Source organism: Caenorhabditis elegans, chromosome V, assembly GCF_000002985.6.
Source record: "Caenorhabditis elegans chromosome V".
Classification (NCBI taxonomy): Eukaryota; Metazoa; Nematoda; class Chromadorea; order Rhabditida; family Rhabditidae; genus Caenorhabditis; species Caenorhabditis elegans.
In genome coordinates, this window is record NC_003283.11 from 9,915,495 (window position 1) to 9,941,211 (window position 25,717).

A 25,717-nucleotide genomic window follows, 5' to 3' on the forward strand; every position below is an offset into this window, starting at 1 on the left:
TCGTACATTTGTGTCATTTTGAATATTGAAAATAATAATTAGAAGTGGTTCTGATCTTTTTGCTCTTTTATAAAACTTCTTTGTTAAAAAATTTATCCATCTCCATCTGTCACAGGCCCGTAAAAGTTACCGAGATGCATCGGCACATCATCAAAGCCCTTCACAAGTTGGCGGAAGCAGATGGTTTGTTTAAAACTTTGAGAATTTGTTATACCGCAAAAACCATAACAGAAATATAAACAAACTCACGAGAACTGGTTACTGTCACTTTTTCTTGTGGCCAAAAAACGAGGCACTAATTTTTCGGTTTTTCGGTGAATTTAACAAGTTGTAGTTTTTCTAATTGATGTTTCAACGTTTTTTATTAAAAACTTAATTGTAGAAAAGCGACAGAAATTTTGATTATTGATTTACATTTTTTGAAAATCATGCGGAATTATTCAATTATTTTCAGACCTACAAATAGGAAATAATAATTTCTAATATAATAGTAAGCCTAAAAAGTAGAAATCCAAATTACGTTTCATTTAAATGGAGAAATGAATGTGAATTTAATTGATTTTCAAAATGAGGAGATGTAATACACAAGTACCGCAAAACTTTGAATCCAGTAGACTTATCAATAGTATTAATTTGTATAGTAATTTGTTTTTAAATTGTATATTGCATAGGGTTCATATAATTGCTTTCATCAGTAACTGTGACTTTTCTATTAGAAAATAAGAGTTTGTAATTTGAACAAGAAAATGTGCCGCCTATCTTTCTTGAATGTTTGTTTCCCAGTAAATATTTTCAAAATTGAAATCAAATTTATGTTTTAAAGTGTACATTTCCTTAGCTTTGGAATGAATTGTCCAACCTGAAAACTCGCCCCGTTTTTTATTTTGAAACTTTTACTGGCGTAACACGCGGCGGTCAAATTACAAAGGAACCCATTTTATTTTTCACTTCACATGAAATAACTCATTACGCAACAACTATCATGATAAATGTCATATTTTACCGTAGTTATTCTTATTGTTTCAGTTTCTCATTGTGAGAACCTTTCGAAATAGTATTGTGCAAACGGCATACATGTCCATACATCTGTCTGGTTATGTCATGTAAGCAGATGGAGGAACAAAACAGAAAATGTATTTTTGCGAGGAAGCACACAAAATTCGTTTTTGCTTTCATTAGTTTTGAAACAAAAACATACGTCGTGATTCAGTGATAAAAAATATGTTGTTTTTCAACAAAGAATTGAATCAGTTATTATGACTTTTCATTCTTCAAATGTTTTTTGGTCAATATTTTTTCTGAAAAATCGTTGGGAAATTAAAAATAACCAAGAAATATTGTAGAAACAGAACATTCGAAATCAAAGCTTAAATACATTTTATTGTATTCCCTTGTATTTTTATTGTGAATAACATCGTTACTATCGGACTTCAGATAATTCAATTTACTCACTCAATATTTTTACATAACAGGAGCAGTTATGGAAATTATTTCGGGTATTAAAGCTATTCCAATGGAAGTCATCACAAGGTTATTAACTTTTATGAAATTTTAAATCTATCATCGTCAAATTTCAGAATGGACCCCAGTGAACTCTTCAATCAAGTTGAACTTCTTGGTCGTGAAGCAATGCTCACAAAATCCGACGATTTGAAATCTTATTTGGTATGTTTTTTTTCTTTTCTGTGTTTTGACCTAACTCTGACAATCTATTCAGATGCAGTTACACGATGAACTCAAAGAAATCGTCGACATTGATCACATACAAATTCTTGGAAAATTGCAAGCCATCCTTTGTTTTCTAAATTTGAAGTATTCGGACGGTCTAACAATTTTGGCTCATGGATTCTACGATGAGAAGCACCATACATTTCTCCAACAGCTCTACGTCAGAATTGAAGAAGACAAGAATGGAAAAGTGAGTTTGCCAAATATTCCTAATTTAGTCGTTAAAACATAAAATTGCAGAACGTTAAAGAGCAAGAGTATTGTCCCTTTCCACCGTCGATTGACCCAAAAGGAAAAGATGGGTTGCCGAACAGTTTATCCAAATTTTTTCGTGATTATTATTTCAAAAGACGACTTTTGAAAAAACGCTTTGATATCAAGAGTGTCTCTGAGCAAACCGGATTGCGTCAAGATTTCATAGAAGCAAGATTCGAAGAGCACCGAAAATCGATTTCAAAACCTCGTCATAGGAGCCTCAAAGATAGAAGAAGCACCGACACAAAAGACAAAACTTACTGCAACAGTGACAAAAACGGCTGTATTGAATCAAAAGTAATGATATCCACAATTGAATCAAAAGAAAACTTTAACGAACTTCATTATCAGTACTTCAACGAAATCTATTTTCCAAGTCCACCAATGACACCAAAACCTGTGTTCACTTACATTCCCCCATTAAATCAACCACTAACTATTGAGATTCCAGATCACAATTTGTTCTAGATCAAGGGAAAAGCTAACATTCAACATTTCAACATTTACCCACTACTGTAAACGGTCAGTATTCATTAGTCGAATCTTCATGTCAAGTCTTTAAAAACGACAATCAAATTTAAGAAATGGGATCCAATTTTTGTTTCAAGATCAGGTTCTAAGTGTCTCATTATATCCACAGCTAAGATAGCGGTGCACGTTCTTATCATCAGTATTTTCATAATCACTTTGAAACATTCCATTGTTATTTTTTTCTGTGTTACCGTATATCCTCTATTAGTTTTGCACCTCTTTGTTCAACTTTGACAGCTCATATCTCATTTTGTTTTGAACATATAAATAATTAACAAACTACATACTATGGAAAAACATCTAACAAATATTTTATCAGTTGATTACTTTTCTATAGAAAAACGACTATTGAGATATGAGCTGCCAAAGTTGAGCAAAGGGATGCAAAACTAATAGAGGATATACGGTAACTTTTTATTTGATATATATTTTCAATAAATAAACAAGTGATAGGAAATTGACACGTACATACAAATACAACACAACTTTTTGCAAAACCATTTTTACAAGGGACCATCATATTTACGTATTCCAAGAAACTATGCAATATGCCATCAGAACTCCTCCTACACGGAATACATGCGACCTATAAAGAGGAGTCATCATTTACCGCATTATGTTCCCGAGGACTACTTCATTGTGTTCCTTGCATGTTCCTCTCTTCTTTCTTAACCGTTAATCGACGTATGTATATCTGTTACAGTATCCCGCTGAGCTGAAATCAAAAGGTTCCGACGTTCATCTACTGCTGGAAAATAGTCATGACTGCTTTTTCGATGTCTGCCAATGTTCCCGAAAATTCAGTAGATGGGTTAGTAAACTATCTTTACACAGTCGGTGAGCTCATATTTTGTACATTTTTGATGACGAAAATTGATTTTTAGAGCCAATATCATTCTAATTCGAACAGGTATTCCTAAAAAAAAACATAGAGTTGTTTTCAGATACACTCTTCAGCAACTCTCCACTCTGATCGAAACTTTAAGTCATGAGGCGATCACCCAACAATCGGTGTCCGCAGAAAATGCATTGGTAAAATCAGAATGTATTTTTCTCACTGATCTTGATTTTTTTCAGACGTTACTCCATTATCGACTATCAAAGATTATGGAATTGGGACATGTACAACTTCTTGGGAAAACGCAGGCGGTTCTTTGTTTTCTTAAAGGAAATCACTTCGATTCGCAAGAAATTATTCGTCGTGGATTCTACGATAAACGGCATCACGCATTCCTTCAAGAACTTTTCAAAAAAGCAGAGAAAAGAAGAACTGGAAAAGTAAGTTTCATTTTTGAAAAACACGTTAAAAATTAGTAATTTAAGTGTTTTGGATCATTGGGTTACTGTAAATACCCTCCATCAATTGACCAAATCAACGAAGATGGGTTCCCAAAGAGCTTAATAAAACTTTTGAGACATTATTACGAATCAAAGCGTGCTGCGAAGAAAGCGTTGGATATTGAATTAGTAGCACGTGAAACAGGACTTCACGAGGACGTCATCAGGGAGAAATTCCAAAGTTTTCGGATGGAAATAAAAAAGAAAACATCAGAAGCAAAGCTGCTGAAATCCACAGGAGAAATTTCTCAAATCTCACATCAAGAATCAATTCAACATGTACAGCAATACCATTTTTACTCCTATCCAAATTTGTATCCAAGTCCTCCATTGAGTGAGAATGGAAATCTTACAACTCCACTCGATCAACCGTTGACTGTCGAAATCACAGAAGTTAATCGTGAATACTATTCTCTAGTACCTTGCTTGCAGTTTTTTCAATAACTTATACTTATTTATGTCCAAACATAAAAAATTGCTTGCTTAATGAGTTGTTCTTAAATGGACTGAAATAAGCACATGTAAAAAATAACTTGCAACATGAAAAATAACTTGCAACATGAATTTTTAATTACTGAAAAATCTCAAGTCTTCTATTCGCTCGTTTTTGCACTCGCGCGACTTTGGCCATGAAAAGCAACAAATAAAACCTACACTATCTCTTGGTACTCAAAATGTTGTGTAATTTGATTTTTTCTGGAGTAAAACCGAAAAACAACAAAGTGAAGGTTGCTGCTGTAAAACATATTTCTGTAAGGAACATTTGGATTTGAACTTTTCAAAATTAAATCGCTTATTTTTAATTACTGTCTTCCTAATTTTACAGTTAAAACAAAAACATTAACGTTGTTGCTTAAAAATTCCAAATCTCCCCGGTTTCCATATCAAATGACTGCAATAGGCAAAACAAATAACAACAGTTTTCTCCACACACATCTTACAATATGGAATTTAGTAACAAAACATTTCCCGGTGCCAGTGTCAGGCTATACGTTCTCCAAGCGCATTTCTTGCCTCCCTCTTGAATCTTATGTATGATCTCATTTCCTCACTCATTTGTACATGATGTCATATTTATTTTATTTTTTTTTTCTCATCAACTTTTCTTGGAAATCATTTGTATCATCTGACCTCGGACATGTTCCAATCTGGTCACCTTATCATTCACATTTCTTACCTCATCTCATTTTTATTCCTCATTTTGCTCTTATTTTTCAAGCCAAGAAATAGTGAATAAATAAATAAATAAATAACGTTTTTGTGTCTGCTGATCCAAAACTAAAGTCTAAAATTCATGTACAATCAGTTCCCACAAGTTTGCCGGAAAAGGTTATGTGAAAATGTGAAACAAAGGAAAAAAATTGCAGGTAAACATTAATTTTACAACGTCATAATTACCAATTAATGTGGGAAACACCCAACATGAAAATTGAATAGAAAACCATAAGGTTAACAACTTGGCACATTTTCAAAAATTTTCTTTTTCACACTTGTCATCTTCTTACCTCATTTCCTCCAACAACCGCCAACAACCCGTCTGGACAAATCACACATGGTTTGTCCAAGTCTAAACCAAGTATTCCCCACCTACAAGAAACTTGCATGACTTGAGTAAGAGGTTTAGGCCGAGCTTTGGCTAATATTCAAAGCTTCAATTTGGATTTGTCGGATTCAAACTTCCAAGATGTGTATTTCTTTTTCCTGCCATTAATTGAATTATTCAACATCGTGAGAGCGTGGATACCGTACAACATTGATTTACAAGCATTAGTCACACTTCTCATTCAATTCGCAACGACCGGTCATAATGTGGAGCAGAGATGCAGGCAAATATCCATTTTTCGTTATTTTCCATTGAAAATTATGAGAAATAGATCATTGTTTTCTTTTCCAGATACATATACTGTTTTCAATTTAGTTTTGTGAAGATAAAATTCCCTGGTAAATGTTGCTCTATATCTCTCTCTATTTAAATATTTTTAAACTCAGTATGGCTTCACTTGCAAAAAGTATTGTGTTGACTGCCATTGGTGAAGGACGTGTTTCTGTTGACAAAATTAAGGCCTTCATCCCGCGAGTTCCAATGAATGACTTATTTCGATTGAAATGTGAAATGGCAGTTGCTTTGAGAGAAGCGAGACCACAAGATGTCCTAATGATGTCGGAAAATCTTCAAGCTTCTGAAGATGATCTCACTTTTATTAACAACATGATAAAATGTGCTCATAATCAAATCTCAATGGATAACGCGTTTTTGGCTTTGGTATTTTTCTTTATTGTTCTAACAGCCTTGCAATGCATCCATCATTTTAGGGACTTGTTCCACCACTGCCTGCCACTTTTTGCTCCGCTGCTTCAATTGATAATAACGCTGTAAAAAGTTGCAAAAACAAATCCACAACACTACATGCCAAAATATTACTTTCGGTTAGTTCTTTCTATTACTTTCAGTTCGTATTATTCCAATTCTACAGAAAGAAGTAAGGTTCCAACTCACGATGAAATTTGAGAGAAACTGCGGGGTCTTCAGTAAAGCCGAAATACAGACACTTGCCGAAAAGTACAATATGACATGCAAGCAAATCAAGCAGTATTTCAGAAATTTAAGATTTCGGAGCAAGGGGTACGAGTTTTTGCTGTTTTTAATTTAAAACTAAGACTAATTTCAGACACGACTCAATGAAGATGAGCAGCAAATAAATCGTCAAAAATACACTTTTTTGTTTCTATCTTTTAAGACAGTTGAAAACTGAATACTTCTTTATTTTATTTATTCATTTTTCCCAGATTGCTATCAAACCATTTCTTAACCGTTTTTAATTATTTATTCAATACAACTTTCCTGAATCCAGTGTTTGGTGTAAATGATCTGCCACAACTGTGAACAACAGGTGTTGCAAAGATTGTTGCGCAACAGTAGGGTAGAAGGAAGAGTTTGGATGAGATATTATACAGTTAGCGGGTTACTGTCGGAACGAAAGAGTGCAAAAGTAAGGGCTATTTAATTGGGGCACTCCGATGTGCGTCACAGACTGTGCTCGGCTCGTACGAGGCTGAATAACAGAAGATGGAAAAAAGAACTGTTTAGTGTGGAAGAGAGGGAAATATTTTTCTGAAAATGTAAAAGGCTCTGAAAATGTTTTTTTTTCTGAAAACGAATGATACTTTTGTCCTTTGCTCAAATATTTTCAATAGGTGCTCATACTTGCCATCTTTGCCCGTGAGTGACTGTATCATTGCTCTTGTCAACACATGACCCTCCCACTGCCGCGGCCCTGCCGTGCTAGTCATATACGAAAAATGCATTTTAAATGTTAAAAAAATAATTAAATTAATAAATAATGTATTCTTCTAATGGGCATCAAAAAAATTACACGTTGAAGTTTTTTTTAATGAAAAGTCAAATTATCGTCAGAAAAAATTCATTTTCTAAAATATTTAAATATTTTTAATCAAAATAATTTCAAAAAGTATCGAGGGGAAAATGCGATTGGGTTTGCACAGAAGAAGGAAGATTCAGGATTTGGAAAGGCGTAAGACTTTTTCTCGTAATATCTATCAATAATTCTTAAATATTCATAGACAAAATTCTAGTACTTGAACTGTATATTTAGAAAACTAGCTTCTAGAAATGTAACGAGATTGACAACTTTCCATTAAAAAACGTAGATATCAGAAACGCAGAAATGGCAAATGTATGTTCAGACTGTTACAGATAACGATCGCCAAATGGAGAAGCTCTCGTCTCCAATTCCATGGGACAGTTTGAAGGTGACGCTTCATGAAAAGATTGGTGCAGGACAATCAGGCATGGCCTTCAGTGCAACATGGAAGAAGAAAAAGGTGGTGGTAAAAATTGATCCTATACCGAATACAGATGTGAAGAACGATCAACAAAAGGAAATACGGAACCTGCTGAAATGGGGAGGATCAAGCAAATGACCCCAAACGTCATGCGCCTTTTGAAAGCATGCTTCGTGGAACAGATTCCAGACGAAGTATGCGATGAATTTCATCTGAAAAAGGATACGGAGCATATGATTTTGATCACGAAAGATGGAGGCATGCCAATTAGCAAGATCAAACCACTGTCGGACAGTCAGGTCTTGTCTGTCTTGTCGCAAATTCTTTTGTCGCTGTATATCGGGAAAAGGGAACTTCAATTCAGCCACAACGATCTGAATCCCGGCAATCTGCTAATTTCTGAGACGAAGAAAAAATCGATCAGTTACAAAAAAGACGGAAAGTCGATAAAGATCAAGAGTCATGGTCGATTCCTCACGCTCATCGATCTCCAAAAATCGACATTCGATGGTTAGTTCATTTTCAAAGCATTTAAACCCAAGTTATTTGTTAATAATTTCAGAAAAAGAAGACAAAGGATTGGATTGCTGGAAATTGAATAGCCGTGTGAGAGATCAGTTTCTTCCACTCGTAAAAGAGGACACAAAGAAGGTTTGTCAGAATTAAATTGTCATAGTAACATACATACATAAATAAACGTTTTAGATCTTGGCGAAAGTCGCGGAAGAAATCGAGAAAACCACCATTTTGGATTGGAAGTTGCCAGGAATGCTTCCGATTCAATAGGATGCAAAATGGTAAGCTTTGAGGATTACACTAGGATAAGATTAGTGATTAAGAACCAAGCATTCTCTTATTTCAGGTACCACATACTCAAATCTTCAAATCAAAAGTTCTCAAATTTTCTTTCTTCAAGTGATGTGGTTGGAATTTCGCTTGACATTTCTTCATATAATTAATAATTATTGTGTCTAGTTTTAATTGTATGTCTGAAATTCCGTTTGCCGGTTCAAAAAATAAACAAAATCATGCTTAATTTTTACAATGAATCAACAATAACAACAAATTTTACAGCATTTAAAATATTAATTATCCAGACGACGTCGCTGCTATTGGCTCATGTCAGGGGTGGCTTCCTTTATAGCATCGAATAGTTCTAACTTCTCTTGGTCTTGTTATTAATACTCTTTTTTTAATGGAATAAAAATTTTTCTACAATAATTTTTCGCACATTTATTTCAATTGACAATTGCTGGAACTTCTCGTCACTTCTGTTTTGTTTTTTATCAAATCTTGGTAGAACTCTTTAACTACTCAACAAATTAATTTTTCTTCGAAAAAATGATTATATATATTATTTTCATTCTCTGAAGATATATTTAAGATCCACTTTACGTGGTCTTCATTGATGGACTGTCAAAACGTCGTTGGAATTTACAAAAACTGCATTTTCATAGTTTGACTTTGTCAATCATCATTTGTTCAGAAAACGTGTCAAATGTCAAATAACACTGTGATATCACTAGTTTCTGTAGCGATTATCGCTTTATCACAGAACTACGTCATCTATTTAAATTGTATGGAAACTACACTGATTGTGTAAACACCTACGCTGGTATCTAGAAAATTAAATACAAACTTTTATTAAATTCGAAACTGGTTAACTTTGGAGCATTTTTGAAAGTATAATTATTCTAATAAACCTTGAGACTTGGCACCAAAGTAAGAAATACTGCCATAATACTATCATCAAAAACATTTTATTGTTGTCAGAAAAATTCTGAATTTTCAAATTTAATTTTAATAGATCAAACTATTAAGGAAGGATTTTTTTGGGACCCCTTATTCAAATGAAACTAATGGTTATTCGTAATGCTAACGTAAACATATCCTGATATTAAGACTTGATATGCTCTGCAGGCACTTCTTTAGGTGTACTTGCGCATTGCAACTCAGAAAAAAGAACTAAATGTACTTTGGCAATAGGCAAGCGTGAATGTGCAAGGCAGGCGTGGGCTCCTTAAAGTCAATCAGGCATGTACATTTTAATTTTAAGCATACAGTCAGAAATTTGTTTCTAGGTATGAATAAAGAAGCAAGTATGACCAATTAAGAGCCAGTTTTATGAATAAATACATCTGCCATCACTATTTTAATTAAAGACTACTATTTTGGGCTGCAACAATTTATTATCACGTACTATGTATGCTAATAAATCGAAGTCTTTGAAATTGTTTTCTGTGTACTAACAAAATTCCAATGTCATGAGTTCTTAGTTGAACCTCAAGAGAGTGTTTACAATTTTGAGTTTTTCACGAAACTGCTTTAAATTTTCGGGTGCACACTTACTATTATCATCACATCAATTTCCAATTTTCTGATAATTTGAATCAAGTATCTAAAAATAGAATGCAAACTTGCAGGGAGTGGTAGGTAGAAAATCAATTTGTGTCGATTCTCAAACTATTTTCATCTTCATACCGGACATTTCTCGTACGTCACTCCGCCGTTCCAGAATCACTGATAGCAATAATTTATGAGGTTTAAGAGGTCTACTTTTTAACTGATAAATAAATTTCTGAAATTGTAAAGAAATATTACTCGCGGCAAAATACGACAATCGTGTTTCACTGAAAGTATTGGCTCTTGTTATCTTAGGGTTAGGGTTAAGTAGGCACCATCATGTACACCAGCAAGGGTGCCGTTTGTGATAAGAGAGCGTTGAAATGAACTACAATAATTCAGTGATAATTAAATAGAAATTATCTTTATTAAACTTCCATGTTTTACTTGTCGCCTTATCGAGAAATTCTGTTAGACGGACGGTCGGGGCGGAGTGACAAGAACCGATTTTCAACACCGGAATGACACTAGCTCCTTCATTTATTTAATTTCGATCGTTTCTGTTGCATTTCTCCTGAAAATAGGTGTTTTGATACATGTCCACTTTAATTTTTTGTGATAAAATTGTATTGCAGATGTTTGCAAAAACTACATTCAATTGTTTCATTTCAAACAGAGTTAGTGATTAGTCTGTCGGATGCTTCCTAAAAATAATAAGTTTCCAGACTACTCCAGTCTTCCCATAACTTTCCTATTTCCATGTTTAACAATTATTGTGGTATACTATCTGACACCAAGAGAATTGAACATGCGCGTAAAATACGGTGCATTAGCAGTACCCAAGTTCGATAACAAGTATTCAATTACATTTCACGAGGAAGTTCCGAGCTCGCCATTATATACATTTCAATAGGGCCGTAGACTTTGCATAATGAATAATTCTATTTTGATAAAGGTTTTGGGTTATCTTTCATGAATCATTTTGAATAGGTCTTGTTTTTTGCTAATCTTAAAGTTTCCAAATTTTCTTCCCATAACTTTCCTATTTTCAGATGACAGCCCGAACAGAAATAGAACATCGCCATCTTTACTATAAACGTAGGTCTTCTTGCAGTCATGGCATTTACAAAAGTGAACCCCAAAAGGTTTGTTTATACAATTTCAAATGATCACAAATTATTTCGCTCATTTTTCTTTGGTTTCCAGAAAGTTTCTGATTATCAGAAGCTACTCCTTCGAATGACGCGCTCGTGATTAGTATTAGGTCAACGTTTTCTCTCGATAAAATACTGCGAATATAGAGCTTGTCATGGAAAAATGACAGTTGTGGAGGGATTTCCCGGAACGGAGTGAGTATAAGTTAACTGCGGTCAAATTTTACAAATTGTATAGTTTTAAGCAAATAGAAAAATCGGTGAAATTAGAACAAACTTAAAAAATTCCAATTAACCAGAACTTAGTATTCCAGACACGATCCGCAACATCTGCAACGACAGAAGGAGGTACGAGTGCAGATCGTGAGGAAGAAATGATCCGTTCGAGACCTCCACGCGTTAAATCTACAAGTGTTTGTGTAGGATCACTACAACTCGTATGTATTAGATCTTTCCAGTTATATCAAAATATATTCATTTTTAGGAAGGAGAACGTCGTCTAACGTCTCAGTCTCCTCGAACACTCAACGATTTTCAGTTTTTGAATCCTGAAACATTAACAATGCAGAACTATGAGTTACAGACAATCAGACCTCCAGCGATATCGACATCTGAAATATTTAATGAACCTCCACCAGTGTACATCTATCGAGTTATTCCACCCCATGAGAGTAAGTTTCTCTAAAATTATTTCTCCTGCAAGATTTTTGAGGCATATCTCATTTCTCGTTACCTATTGTATAACGGGAATACAAATTCTGAAAATTCGTATTGGGAAACATATTTGAGGATATTTGAGGAAAAGGAATTCATTTCGAAAACCGAGCCCGTAAATCGACACAAGCGCTACAGTAGTCATTGAAAGAATTATTGTAGTTTTCGCTACGAGATATTTAGCGCGTCGCGCAATACGAATTCTCAGAAATGGGTGTACTCCTTATATCATAGTACGGATTTCCCAAATTTCAGGAAATATAACCTCGAAGAAACCACCAAATAAAGTGCTGGAATATCTGAAAGGACACAAGCACACACTGATTGCCTGGACCTTTGGAATATTCGCAGTCACACTATGCACAGTTGTCGTTGTATTGCAGTGCAAATCTAATTTTAAATAATAATCAAATATGATGTACATACTGTATTCTGTGAATATTCATACAAATCTTAAAGACATCATAACTGACCCATCGAATTGGTGAGCACATAATATTGATAATAAAATTGAATGTAACCTAATTCTCGAACATGTAACAGAAAAAACATGAAAAATTATTCAATAGACATCGATTAGCTCTGATAATGTTTTAATTGATCTTACGACGGGGCAAGGCGACAATGTACCAGCGAAGAATTCGATCTGAAAATTGAAAAAAAGGTTAAGAGCATGTAAAAATTTCCATTTTTCACTTCAGAATTTCGTAAATGTCAACGCCAAAGTGATATTTTCTTCCAACTTATTGTCACATGACGATCGAGTGAAAAAAGTTCCACGGCACAAGAAAAGGGAAGGAGGTCGTAAAGATAAGGAAACGGTGGGTAAAAGGTAGAATTTTATAGATTTGTTTATTAGAAGAAGAGTGGACATCAGAAGCACAAAGGGTGGAAAAATCATTGCAAAATTTAAATTTTTTAAAGATTAAACTTTTTTGTGTTTTTATATTCTAGGACTATTCAAAGAGGGAGTAAATAGCGTGAAGGAAGATTTTTCTTTTAAAAAATCCAAAATTGTTTTGAATTCAGAAATACTAAAAATCGAAGAATAATGAAAATCCAACTCCATAGGGAATTCAGCCAAAGTTATAAATTAGTGTTTTTTAAAGTTGGATTTTTCATTTTTTCCGGATTTTATTTTTCATTTTTCTTTGTGGGTTTTTTTTAATTCAGCGAGCCAAATTCACGCTAAACCACTTTTAAGAAATCTTCGAGAGCCAATAAATATATTTTAATCATTTTTATTTGTGAACCAATACCTCGAAAACAAGATCCAATCTTTGCAACTGATGTTCCAAAGCGTTCAGCCGCATTTTTCCATTTAACCTCTTTTCCGCATCTTTGGATTTTCGAATTGTCTAAATATAATTAATAATTCACAAAGAAGGTTCAGTTTTCAAGTTTTTAAAATTTTCAAAAAACCTACCGAAGCTTCTTCACAGGAAAATCCAATTAGATTTTGAAGGGTTCGATTGTCAATTAATGCATTAACGGATGTCCAACAATCTTTTAAATGCACTTTCATTGTCCACATTTTGTCAACAACTCGCAATTGTTCTGTTATATCTTCAATGAAAGCAAGAAGAATAAATCGTTTTGATCCTATTGAATATTTCATTTTCTTCATACTTTCCGCCAATGATGACAAATTAAGCTTAGAGAATGCATCCATAGCTTGACGTTCTTCACTATTCATTCGAGTATTTTCTTCATCAAGCTCTGAGTTTATAGTTTCCTCTTCAAATAATTTTTCCTTTTTGACAGGTTGGGACGGGGAAACTAATTCAATAATTTGAATATCATCATCACTTTCTGGTTCTGATTTGATTTTCTTCTTTGGTGGTTGTGATATTGATTTAAATGGATTTTTCGTTGATGTCGAAGGGCAGGACACTGGTTCCTCATCTTTTTCAATCATATTTTCAAGAATTTCGTCCATTGGATCGACTCTACGGGATGTTAGCATTCCAGATATTCGACGGGTCTAGAAAATTCAATTTTAAAAAATTTCTAACTTTAAAAACATACGACATCCATCGGTGGTGAGCGTATTGAATTTCGCTTTTTCGGTGATCGATTGGTCATTCGCCGATTCAAATCAAAATCTTCCGTGTCATCTTTCATTTTACTCAATAGAGAAGAAACAAGAACTGAATCATTTTTAGCTTTCATGGAAGTTGACTGACGATTATCATATTCTTAAAATTATAATTTAAATTGGGAAAACTAATGCAAATAACCAACCAATGTTCTCATTTTCAAAGTCATAATCACCATCCTCGTCATTAAAAATATCAGGGGATATTTCACGCGTTTCTGGTTCTTTTGAAGTGGAAGGTCTGGAAGGATAACTTTAAAATGTGTTTTTCTTCTAGAAAACTAACGGGCATTGTTTCTTTTGAAAATATCTACTGATCAACGAAGATGGACCTGAAGCAGGCTGAACTGGATCAGGACGATCAATGAATTTCGGCAAAGAAGAATCAATGACAGAGTTAGTGACAGTTCGAATACTATCCGTATTGGAATTCATAGTTGTTTTAACTTCTTCCTTCTTTTTCGCAGATAGGTTTAAACTTTTGATACCCAAAAGTCGTGCATATTGATCTACTGGTACGAACGAATTTAATTGCGGAAGAACTTGTCCACCTAGAACTTTACAATTATTTCGCTTCAACAGAAAGGTTCCTTTTCGAATTGCACATGGTGGAACGATAAGAATTTTGGTTCCAGGTTTATAATGTAGAGAGAGCTGGGGACATTTCCAAAATTCAATCGCCTTCAACGTTGTTTCTCCATCAAATAGGGTCAGTTTCAAAAGACGTGAAGGTTTCTGGAATCTGTATTTTCTTATTCATCACTATTAGCAATATTCAAATTTACCTGATCGGTATCGTTGTCTTTCTCGTGGAATACTTTTTCAAAGCCAGATTGGTCTTCCTTTTGTCCATTCCCACTCATTGAACAATACTGTTGATAATATGGACTGCCGACATCAATGAACCCATTAATCTGAAAATTAAACCGATGATGTCTCTGAACTTTATTTTTAATTACCTGACAAACGATTGGACCTTGAAGGTTTTGTTTCGCAACGGTCTCTTCAATTCCATGGTTGCCAAATACGGGAAACGATGAACTTTCAATACTCGAACAAATCCATTGATCCAACACCAGATTTGCAAATTTTTCATCGTCCTTAAATAAATCATATTATTCGAATTTTTAAAAATATATCTTTCTGAAAAGTCGACTTACAAAATGTTTTGCTTGTGGTTTCTGGTTATTTAAAAACTCAATAACTGTCGTTAGCCACTCATCTTTTAATAGAATATGCCGGTCGCTGAAATATTGAAGCAGAAACGTGCATCTGGAACTCATGAGACAAATTTTGTTCAAAAATAAATAATTGGCGGTGAAACATGACCCGCGCACCAATGTTGCGGTGTCTGTGCGCGGCGGTTGCAGTGTGGGTTTACGGAGCTCCACCTACTTTATTGGACGCATTTTCAAATTTATTTTTTTCTCATAAAATTCAATTCTTGCTTAGATATTGTGGTGTATTTATGTTTTCGCATTGATTTGCAATAATTGAAGCTTGAAGTTATTATTTTCATAAAAAATCTTATCCTCTATCACACATTTCTAATTAATTTCAGTTAAAAATGTCAGACAATTTTGGAAAGCGGAAACGAGGTGGAAAACGTGATCGCGGAACTCCAAGACTTCCCATCAGACGACCACCTTCTGAAGAACCAGCACCATTAGAACATCTTACACAAGAGGAATATGAACGGAAGTATGTATTTCGTTGGAAATAATAAAAACTTCGTTTTTTTTTTCCAGAAAGACGGACATTCTCCGGCGGGCTGTCCTTGCAGAAAGTCAATATATTGCACTACGAACACAATTAAGAGACAACAAATTTCGAGAAGCAAGAGAATATAAGGCCAATGTTGCCGCCGGAACTGATCCCGAACTTTTAGCTGCGAAACGAGAAGCTGAAGATGCGCTCTCCAAGAAACTTGATGTAAGATTTCCTTTTTAATGTCTCAGGCACAAAATTAAGCTATTGTTACCACAAGAATTGCAAGTTTTGGGTACGTATGTAGTAGCCATACCCGTAAAATTAATTTTTCATTCATTTATTGTTAAAATGGTAATTTAATAGAAACGTGAGGGCAGGCTGCTTTTTTAGGCTTAAACTAATCAAAAATCACGGTAATGTTTTTATTAGTTATAATTTTGGGTACGGTTCCTACATAAGTACCAAGTTTCGATTTATCCTTCCAGAATTCAAAAAAAAGAGTACTTTAAAAAATTGAAAAAGGCAGCTATAGCCGAAATATTTAATTGCTGAAATGCGGTTTTCCGAATAGCAATCGCCGTCTACCCAGTCGTGACTGATTTTTAAATAGTCCAATTTTCAGATCAATCAAGCAAAATATGAACTCAAAATGGCCCAAATTCTTGACGAATATGAGGCCGAAACAGCTATGAACGAGACTCAACACGAAGATAAATATGTATATGCTAAAGGTCGTTACATTGATTTTTTCAAAGAGTTGATAGCAGAAAAGGAGAAACGAGAGCGAGAAGTTGGAATGCTTCTAGGTGCTTATCTCAGTAAGAACTAAACACCTCTTAATTTTAACTTCATGTATAATATTTCAGCCCTCCCACCACTCGGAAATGAAACAACTGAAAAACCGGTTTTCAAGGATGTTGTTTTCAAAGGAAGGCACACGAGAAGCAGGAGCAAATCCCAAAAACAAGATGACGAGAGCGTTCCGCAGTCCCTAAATTGAATTGAAAATTGATCAAGAATGTGTACACTAATTACTTATTTTATTTATTTTATTTCACGGTTAAATTAATTGTAAATACACTGCCTAAAATTGAATCGAAAATTCAATAGTAACATCTCCTGTGAAATGAAAGGATTTGAAGATGATACTTTTCCGAAATTTATGATATGTTATATAATGAAATTCGTGAATTTGCATATCCCAGAGAACGAGTCTGAAACAATATAGATGCCTGTATTGGAAAAAATTGCAATTTTTATTCGCAAAAATTATAAATCACAGAGCATTGCTGGTTCCTTGATTTTGATATTCAGTACTCGTTACCACACCTTGTGAATTGATAGCTTGACTGACGGAAATTCCGATTTTATTTGCAGTTCGGAAGAGAATTCGTTTTCGTAATGTAGGAATGCATAATACAATTGCCATTGGATCACAAAATGGGAATGCAGATAGAGCAATCACTTCTAGATAGTTGAAACCTCTGAAACTGATAAACTTTCGAATCTTAATTAATTCCAGAATCTACCTTCCCATATTTATTTTAAATACGGGACTATACCAGCTAAGCAAACATGGTGAAAAACTGACGCAAATCGGAATGACTGTTTGAACAATTAGTGATTTCAGAAGAGCTTTTTGTAGAGTTGCTGTATGAATTTTCATTTAATTTTTGCATGGTCTGAACAATAAAGTTGTTAGAGAGTATTGAAATTCAGTGTACATACCAAGTATCCCAAGATGAAAAAGAAGACAATTGAAATGGATGATAGTCTCAGACAACCCTATTTCCCATATAATTAGAAAAATAGGGTGAACTAACGCGCACCAGTTCGGCATGCTTTTTTTCTAATTCGACGCGCATTGTTTCTAATTCGACGAGCATCCCTTCTAATTAGATGCGCATTGTTTCTGATTCGACGCGCATAGCTTCTAATTCGACGTGCCTCCTTTCTAATTCGACGCGCATTATTTCTAATTAGATGTGCCTTTTTCGAAAATTTTTTTATTTTTTCCAATGAAAAATGAAAAATATAAGTGCCCCTTTTTCCCTCATCTGGCTCATTCCTGTCTCACTTTCGACAGGTAGTTGCCTGTTGAATCTTGACAAAGCCACCACAACCTATCCCAAGGCCATGAAGGGCTTTTCTGTTGCCATCCGGAGTCGAACCATCGAACTGTTTCTTCGAGATCTGAAGTACTACCTGCGCGCGTGCGTGTGATAGTTGAAATGCGATTTAAATAGCTATCTCGCGAATATCTCAATAATTGTATGCAGTATGAGGACTTGTCTCATTTGAAAACAATCGAAAAAATTGTTTTGATAATATTTTATAATCTTATAATTGATAATTGATATTAGAAAAATTGAAACAGTTTTTTCTGTGAACCTTACTCACAAATGTTTGTATTTAATCAGCAAATTCAGTGTTCTCTGAAGCATACTTAGGCATGGTTTGAGCTGAATAAACGTGAAGCATGCAGTGCATTCAAAATATTCTAACATTGATATAAGGCTGTCTTGGGGGACCCTCTAGTTCCCCTTGACTGAGTATACTATATGAGGATGTCTCTCGATGTTAGAACTCATTTTTTATATTTTGACAATACCGCAAGTCTGTTCTCCATAATCTTTCGATACTATTTCGAGCAACTGAGACCCTTCTCGAGCGCAATGTGTTTCTAATTATATGTGCCTCCTTTCTAATTAGAAGTGCCTCATTTCTAGATGTGGTGTGCGTGTTTCTAATTAGATATGCATCCTTTCTGATTAGAAAAGCTTTTTCTAATTAGATGTGGTTAATTTCTTATTAGATGTGGCTAATTTCGAATTAGATGAAAAATGGGGTTGTCTGAGAGTATTGTAACTCCTAATACAGCCACCCAAGATTTCAAGATGGACTCTATCGATGCTTCCTTAAATTGATACATTTAGAGATTAAATTCTTAAATGTATAGAATATAGCGTCAAAATAGAGTTTTTTTGAAAATACTTAATAGTCCCACATGAACTGAATGCCGAAATTTTAAAATTTTAAACTTTTAATAAAATACAATTTTTGAATGGGCTTTTCACGAAACTTGGCCTACAGTATTCAATTACAAATTATCAAAGCATAATTAAGTTATAACTCGACGAAAACAACAATTTTCTGGTCAACACATATATAAGTCTGCCAATTTTAAACGATGAGTCAACTTTTTATCAAAACTTGTTTGAACTGTAATTTGGCATTTGCCGAAACTATTTTTATACCAGTTTTTCTGAAGCATTATTTGAAGTACGTTTAATTTTTCCAAAAATAATAATGGCGATTTCCGATTCAATGAAATATATTTTTATTAATCTACACTGTTGATTGACTTTAAAAGTTGAATTTCTATTCCGAAAAAGATTTTGAAATTGAAAAGTAAGACTTTTTGACTGGAAAGAAAATTATCAATTTAACGTTTTACTATAATATTTGAACATTTTCAAATCTTTTAAAACAATTTCCCCATTACTCATTACTCAATCTTTAAAGCTTACATTATACAACAATGCGATCATGTTTACATCGGTAGAAAGTAACATGTTATTGAAAATTCTGATTTTTCAGCGAAAAAACTGAAAATTCTGAAAAATTAGATAAAGGTAGTCAATGAGCAACTTGTAACAATCTATTTTTCGTGTAACAATCTATTTTTCGTGTAACAATCTATTTTTCGTGTAACAATCTATTTTTCGTGTAAAAAATTTGCAAAAAAAATTTCCCGTGGTGGAGAGTTGAACTATGACTATGACGATATGACTGAGAAGAATTGCATAACTTCCACAGATCAATGAACATCGGAAACCCAGAATGTTGAGATTAGAAATTGATGGTTCGAAAAATAAGCCATCAGCCAACAGTAACGATACGTATGGATATCCTAAAATAAATCGATATATTGAATACCGAATTTATTAGATTTTTCTGTAAATATCAAATACACAAATAATGGGTTTACAGTGAAAGCTAAAACTGCAAAAAGTTTCGGGATGAAGTAATGAATCCAGTTGATATACATTTAGGTAAAGTGAGAAATAATATTTTTTCTCAAACCCTTAAATAATAGTATATAATAATAATAAACTACACAAAGACTCTTGAGAATTGAAAAGAAAAAATAGATATGAAAACGTATTGAGCTAGTGTGGCCTACTGGGGGCTACATTGATAAAGTTCCCAATCAGATTTTTGATTTGTGGTACATTTAAGTTTACTACTAGAAAAAATACAATCTAATTAGATATAGAGAAGAATATAGAGAAGAGCAATTTCTTAGTTTATGTAACATTCAAAAATATATTATTGGCTAGGTGTTCGAAATATTTGAGGAAATGTTTTTTTACAATTATGGAAGCTCAATTTGGACAGAGTTCTTTGCTGGTCTGATGTGATGAAGAATACGATTTCTTAAAACAGGAAGACAAAGTATAATTGCCAATGGATCGCAGAATGGAAATGCAGCGAGAGCAATTACTTCGAGATAGTTTAATCCTCTGAAATCAATACAATTTTACTTAGATCCGAAGATTATAAGGAGTACCTTCCCAAGTTTATATTGAAAATTGGACTGTACCAGCAGAGTACACATGGTGCATAACTGACACAAATTGGTATGATTGTTTGAATAATTAGAGATTTTAGTAAAGCTTTCTGTAGCTTGGTGGTGCTTGCACTCATTCGAAATGAATTTTCGTTTAGCTTACGCATTGTCTAAAATGGTTTAACTTTATTTTAGAAGTTCAAGTATACTTACTAAAGTACCAAAAACGATATATAAACTTATCGATAACGTTGAAATGACGGTTACCGCACAAAGTGTGAACCATGATCGTGATACAATTTTATGTGAGGCTTCCTAAATTTTATGAAGTTAGATGTTTTTCGAATAGTTATGTTGGTCATCAGATATTATAGTATCTCGATTTTATTGGAACAGTCAGGCTGATCATAAAAACTTTTTTTAAATAAGTTGGCAGGATCCAAAAAAACCAAAGATTCTATAAATTCAATGTAGACATTCGGCAACAACTTCTATTTGAATAATGTTTTGGCAATTTTTCAAAATTGTTAGGCCTGCGTTTTTTTTGGCTTGTTGCACTTGCGGCCGATAGTCAAAATGAGAATCGAAATTATAACAAATGGCAGACTTACATTGTACAACAACGAGACCAAGTTGGTTGTTGTGCAATTTTCTCCATAATCATGGAGAAAGTTTTCGCCAATGTAAGCTTTAACTTCCTCATCAGCAAATGCAAATCTAATACCAACCTTAAAAGTTAACCTGTGATCAGGAAATTAACTAAGCATTCACTCACTCCGTACCAATATACAAAAAAGAATATAAACATCATGACCGTTCCGAGCATATAAAGTTTAAAATGTGCAGATATAAAAGCGTTTCGAACAACAAGATATCGGTAAAGGAAATGGCTTAAAAGAATTGCATAACTTCCAGAAATCATTCCACATCTTGCAATAAGCATATTTAGTCCAAGAGTTGATGATTCAAAGAAGTAGCCACCATTTATAAACATATAGAAACAATACCGATACGTGTGAACATCCTTAAAACTAGGGTTGTTATGAGGGACGTCCCATCTCGTCTTCCTCGATTTTTGAGAGCCGACTACGGCGCCCCTTATCCAGAAACAGAGACCCCAAATGTGAATCTACCGTATTCTCTCTATTAGTATTGCATTCTCTGATAGTCTTGCACCCCTCATTTTGCCTGGCCAGCAGTACATACTATGAGCAAACTTCAAAAAATTTGTCATTTTTTGAATAAATTAAACTTGAAAGTGTTCAAATAGCTGTTGAAATTTGTAGAAAAAAAGTAATTCTAATGGTTTGAGCGGAATCAAGTTAAGTGTTCAACAAAAATTGGTAACATTTCCAAAATAATGGTGCTTTCGAAAATTAGTCTTGCAACTCTACGGACCAATTGAAAATTAGTCTTGTATGCAAGACTAATAGAGGATATACGGTAAATAATATGAGGACGTACAATCGATTCTCGATATCAGAATTTATTTTTAAATTGCGAGTGCTCCAGTATAAAAACCAGGGGGACGAGGGGGGTGTCCCCCAATACAGTCCTATTTGAAACGAATTGAATTTTATTTTTGTTTAAATAAATAAACTTACAACTGGAACAAAAACAGTGAAACATGAATAGCAAACATTAAAGGTGGCAAAGAAAAGTAGAAGAAATCGATAGTTACCATATCTGTTAGATTTTTCCGTAAAAATCAAGTATAAAAATATAGGGTTCACCAAATACGAAAAAGAAGCGAAAACTTTTGGAATATAGTACAGAGCCCAGTTGATGTACATTTTATCAGTAACGAACAATTTAGAAAAAAAAACTAAAACTGTGATACTTGAATAGAATACCTAAATAACAGTTTGTAACCGTAGACTCTACATAATTTCCGTTTTATGTTATATTATTTCCGGTTATGTCTAGTAAAGTTTTTACCTATCAGCTTCTAGAAATGTTCATTCTTTTGTTTATTTGACAAAACTATAGTGTTTTAGTTTTAAACACATAACAACTCATTGAATTCCACGAATAATAACTTTTTTTACATCAGAACACAATTTATTCAACAGTAGCAGACAAGCTGCTACGATTTTGAGTTGAAAATAAAATCCGTTTCCGAAATGGTGGAAGGCAAAGAACAATAGCAACTGGATCACAAAATGGGAATGCTGAGAAAGCAATTACTTCAAGATAGTTTAATCCTCTAAAATTTTAATTATTTTTAATGAACTCGTAAAATAATGAATTACCTTCCCAAATCAATGTTAAACACTGGACTATACCAGCACAGTAGACAAGGCGAAAAACTGACGCAAATTGGAATTAAAGTCTGAACAGTCAGTGATTTTAGAAGATCTCTCTGTAGATTTGCTGTATTTTTGCTTATTCGTATATGATTCTCATTGATCTTTTGGAAAGTCTGAAAATAATATCAATTGAAAAATAATTGGTTAGAATACATACCAAATATCTAATTATAATGTACAAAGCTATTGAAACTGTGGAAATTGTTGTGGCCCCCAATAGAATAATCCATGATCTTGTTATTACTTCTTGTGATATTTCCTAGAAAAACAAAAATATATTCATATACTTTGGAAATTCAATCTAATCTATTTTTAATTTCAAATAAATAATATTATGCAGTTTACATTATAAATCATTCCAAACATAATGACATTGATTGTATTCTCTCCAGAATCTATTCGATATAAGTCAGTTATCCCATGCCTCAAATCAACCTATACTGGTGAAAGAATCACTTCCAGGGTGAAAATGGAGCAGGAGATTGAGAAGTTCTACACGGAGCTCTTCAAAAGCGCTGTGAGCAACTCTCAAGCATCTTCAATACCCGCCACGGCAACTCCACCGCCGTTTCTCCCGGAAGAAATTCGTCATGTTCTCCGTTCCTTCCCGAATGGTAAAGCTGCAGGCCAAGACAAAATCAGTGCAGATTTCTTGAAATCTTGCCACGATAACGTCATTGACCTGATAACGGATCGATTCAACAGGTACCTCCACAGCAGAAATGTACCGAAACCCTGGAAAACCCCCAAAACCACTCTCATCTTCAAGAAAGGTGACCGTGAGAATTTGGAAAACTATAGGCCCATCTGCCTACTACCCGTACTCTACAAAGTATTCACTAAGTGTCTGCTGAATAGAATGCGAAGATCCCTTGATGAGGCTCAACCTGTCGAGCAGGCCGGATTCCGACGATCTTTCTCTACGATCGATCACATCCACTCGCTCCAAAGACTTCTTGAAGTCGGCAGAGAATACCAGATCCCACTGACACTTGTCTTCATATATTTCAAGAAGGCATTTGACAGTGTTGAACACCAGGCAATCTGGAAAAGTCTCGACGAGCAAGGTGCAGATGGAGCCTATATTGATCTACTGAAAGAGTGTTATAAAAATTGTACCACAAATTTTGCCCCATTCCACAGGCCAGTCACAGTACCAGTGACCAAAGGAGTTCGACAAGGAGATCCCATCTCTCCGAATCTCTTCTCCGCTTGCCTCGAACACGTTTTCCGAAAGCTTTCCTGGATTGAATTGAAAGGAGAAGCTGAGGATTACGATACGATCCCTGGAATGAGAGTGAATGGCAGAAATCTAACGAACCTTAGATTTGCTGACGATATTGTGCTCATCGCCAATCATCCGAATACTGCAAGCAAAATGCTCCAAGAACTCGTACAAAAATGCTCTGAAGTAGGTCTCGAGATCAATACTGGGAAGACGAAAGTCTTGCGAAACCGATTCGCTGACCCCAGTAAAGTCTACTTCGGTAGCCCTTCCCCCACCACCCAGCTCGACGACGTCGACGAGTACATCTACCTCGGTCGTCAAATCAACGCCCAAAACAACTTGATGCCGGAAATCCACCGAAGACGTCGAGCAGCCTGGGCTGCATTCAATGGAATCAAGAACACCACCGACTCCATCACCGACAAGAAGATTCGTGCGAATCTATTCGATTCAATCGTCCTTCCCGCTCTCACCTACGGTTCAGAAGCCTGGACATTCACCAAAGCTCTATCCGAACGAGTACGAATCACACATGCCTCCCTAGAAAGACGGCTTGTTGGGATAACACTCACCCAACAACGAGAGCGAGATCTCCATCGAGAAGACATTCGTACGTTGTCTCTAGTCAGGGATCCGCTCAATTTCGTGAAAAAGAGGAAGCTAGGATGGGCTGGACACGTTGCGAGAAGGAAAGACGGAAGATGGACCACGTTGATGACAGAATGGCGCCCATATGGATGGAAAAGGCCTGTTGGAAGGCCGCCGATGCGATGGACTGATTCGCTGCGAAAGGAGATCACCACTCGTGACGCAGACGGAGAAGTCATCACCCCCTGGTCCACTATAGCCAAGGACCGAAAACAATGGCTTGCTGTGATCCGCAGGAATACCACGAATTCCTGAAGAACGGATCGTCTAAGTATCTAAGTAAGTAAGTAAGTAATAAATAATATTATGCAGTTTACATTATAAATCATTCCAAACATATTGACATTGATTGTATTCTCTCCATAAACTTCAAAAAAGTTTCCTTGTAAACAAAATTTCATTTCCGGATTCACCCACGCACATGTTTGTGATAAATGAAAACTGTTTTTAAAATGAAGTTTCACGAGTTTTGTTACCAATTTCCAGAATGTGAAATAAAATAAAAACAGAAGAATGGTCAATAGGAAATATTTTTTAAAATTTTTTGTAACAAAACTGTTTCGAATGACAAGATATCGATAAATGAAATGACTTAAAAGTACTGCATAACATTCAGAAATCATGCCAACTCTTGAACCAATCATATCAATTCCAAGAGTAGATGATTCGTAAAACCATCCATCACTTATGAATATAGTGAAAGAGTATTGATATGTGTGAATGTCCTACAAAATATTATTTAAGTTAAGAATATTTAAATTACCTACTCACCACTGGTACAACTACGGTAAATACTGAGTAACAAATGTCTAATGTTGCAAAATATAGCAAAAGGTAACGATAATTGCCAAATTTGTTTTTTTTCTGTGAATATCAAGAAAACAAATATTGGATTTACAATGAAAGCAAGAAATGCAAAACATTTCGGAATGTAATGATGAGCCCAGTTAATATACATTACAGAGATAAACTGTCAGGTAAGTAAGAATAAAAGAACTCGCTTCTTTTTATATGCTCTCAGTATTTTCCTTAAAGGTTTCAATTTAGTATAGCATCCGGTTTTGTTATTGCAGTAATCCACAAACAGAAAACGATTTTATTCAAACGTAACTTAATTGGCCCCGTGGGTCCTATTAGGGGTGTCAATAAGTTCCGGTTCAAAATTCATAATTTTTTTCGTGGCAAATCAATTTTTCTGAAAATGTGGGAATTTATGTTATCAAACATGGTTTTTCATTTGACAATACATTAAAACACCCCATGTATCCTAGCTCGGAGTCACTT

The 25,717-nt window shown here is 34.5% G+C and overlaps 8 protein-coding genes, 1 non-coding gene and 2 pseudogenes across 12 annotated transcripts; 6 read left to right on the plus strand and 5 right to left on the minus strand.

Annotated features, from left to right (window-relative positions):
- The first annotated feature begins 1,470 nt into the window (after positions 1-1,470).
- On the plus strand, positions 1,471-3,673 carry C50H2.4 (Homeobox domain-containing protein). 2 transcript variants are annotated; one of them, NR_102054.1, is made up of 7 exons: positions 1,481-1,530; positions 1,578-1,665; positions 1,718-1,918; positions 1,969-2,280; positions 3,218-3,325; positions 3,459-3,546; positions 3,592-3,673. NR_102054.1 is itself a non-coding variant. In NM_073151.2 (4 exons), exons 1-4 carry the CDS (start codon positions 1,481-1,483, stop codon positions 2,449-2,451), a joined length of 822 nt encoding a protein of 273 aa, NP_505552.1. In that variant the 5' UTR covers positions 1,471-1,480; the 3' UTR covers positions 2,452-2,965. The 2 variants fall into 2 exon arrangements, 1 of the variants encoding a protein (NP_505552.1); NM_073151.2 differs by lacking the exons at positions 3,218-3,325; positions 3,459-3,546; positions 3,592-3,673 and having other exon boundaries at positions 1,471-1,530; positions 1,969-2,965.
- On the plus strand, positions 3,216-4,336 carry C50H2.5 (HEPN domain-containing protein). Its single transcript, NM_073152.3, has 4 exons — positions 3,216-3,325; positions 3,459-3,546; positions 3,592-3,792; positions 3,838-4,336. The coding sequence occupies exons 1-4, from the start codon at positions 3,276-3,278 to the stop codon at positions 4,294-4,296; spliced, it is 798 nt and encodes a 265-aa protein (NP_505553.1). The 5' UTR covers positions 3,216-3,275; the 3' UTR covers positions 4,297-4,336.
- Positions 4,337-5,842: 1,506 nt separating this feature from the next.
- ceh-75 (Homeobox domain-containing protein) lies at positions 5,843-6,700 on the plus strand (the record flags this gene model as incomplete). Its single annotated transcript, NM_073153.4, has 4 exons — positions 5,843-6,115; positions 6,166-6,279; positions 6,327-6,475; positions 6,522-6,700. The coding sequence occupies 4 exons, from the start codon at positions 5,843-5,845 to the stop codon at positions 6,550-6,552; spliced, it is 567 nt and encodes a 188-aa protein (NP_505554.2). The 3' UTR covers positions 6,553-6,700.
- Positions 6,701-7,286: 586 nt separating this feature from the next.
- On the plus strand, positions 7,287-8,692 carry C50H2.7 (Protein kinase domain-containing protein). The gene is made up of 5 exons (NM_073154.3): positions 7,287-7,385; positions 7,568-8,166; positions 8,219-8,307; positions 8,362-8,453; positions 8,519-8,692. The coding sequence occupies exons 2-4, from the start codon at positions 7,791-7,793 to the stop codon at positions 8,440-8,442; spliced, it is 546 nt and encodes a 181-aa protein (NP_505555.2). The 5' UTR covers positions 7,287-7,385; positions 7,568-7,790; the 3' UTR covers positions 8,443-8,453; positions 8,519-8,692.
- Positions 8,693-11,045: 2,353 nt separating this feature from the next.
- C50H2.13 (uncharacterized protein) lies at positions 11,046-12,390 on the plus strand. Its single transcript, NM_001028556.5, has 4 exons — positions 11,046-11,144; positions 11,468-11,590; positions 11,638-11,824; positions 12,123-12,390. Exons 1-4 carry the CDS (start codon positions 11,052-11,054, stop codon positions 12,269-12,271), a joined length of 552 nt encoding a protein of 183 aa, NP_001023727.1. The 5' UTR covers positions 11,046-11,051; the 3' UTR covers positions 12,272-12,390.
- On the minus strand, positions 12,287-15,281 carry rmh-2 (RecQ-mediated genome instability protein 1). The gene is made up of 9 exons (NM_171521.9): positions 15,126-15,281; positions 14,925-15,065; positions 14,751-14,879; positions 14,252-14,700; positions 14,112-14,206; positions 13,896-14,065; positions 13,294-13,851; positions 13,127-13,225; positions 12,287-12,513 (listed from the first exon to the last, which is right to left on the minus strand). Exons 1-9 carry the CDS (start codon positions 15,246-15,248, stop codon positions 12,430-12,432), a joined length of 1,848 nt encoding a protein of 615 aa, NP_741607.1. The 5' UTR covers positions 15,249-15,281; the 3' UTR covers positions 12,287-12,429.
- Positions 15,282-15,520: 239 nt separating this feature from the next.
- Positions 15,521-16,875, plus strand: suds-3 (DUF2040 domain-containing protein). Its single transcript, NM_001028943.3, has 4 exons — positions 15,521-15,666; positions 15,714-15,897; positions 16,298-16,493; positions 16,542-16,875. The coding sequence occupies exons 1-4, from the start codon at positions 15,533-15,535 to the stop codon at positions 16,673-16,675; spliced, it is 648 nt and encodes a 215-aa protein (NP_001024114.1). The 5' UTR covers positions 15,521-15,532; the 3' UTR covers positions 16,676-16,875.
- On the minus strand, positions 16,760-19,726 carry srj-35 (annotated as a pseudogene). Its single transcript has 5 exons — positions 19,567-19,726; positions 17,404-17,516; positions 17,205-17,325; positions 16,956-17,159; positions 16,760-16,907 (listed from the first exon to the last, which is right to left on the minus strand). Coding segments are annotated over exons 1-5 (746 nt in total).
- A 327-nt stretch (positions 19,727-20,053) lies between these two features.
- On the minus strand, positions 20,054-22,041 carry srj-33 (Serpentine Receptor, class J; the record flags this gene model as incomplete). The annotated part of the gene is made up of 6 exons (NM_073156.1): positions 20,054-20,201; positions 20,249-20,418; positions 20,462-20,563; positions 20,860-20,976; positions 21,024-21,272; positions 21,853-22,041. 6 exons carry the CDS (start codon positions 22,039-22,041, stop codon positions 20,054-20,056), a joined length of 975 nt encoding a protein of 324 aa, NP_505557.1.
- A 268-nt stretch (positions 22,042-22,309) lies between these two features.
- T07C12.4 lies at positions 22,310-25,391 on the minus strand (annotated as a pseudogene). Its single transcript has 5 exons — positions 25,205-25,391; positions 24,990-25,158; positions 22,715-22,816; positions 22,501-22,670; positions 22,310-22,454 (listed from the first exon to the last, which is right to left on the minus strand). Coding segments are annotated over exons 1-5 (773 nt in total).
- Positions 25,070-25,090, minus strand: 21ur-13306. Its single transcript, NR_069238.1, has one exon.
- Positions 25,392-25,717: the final 326 nt, after the last annotated feature.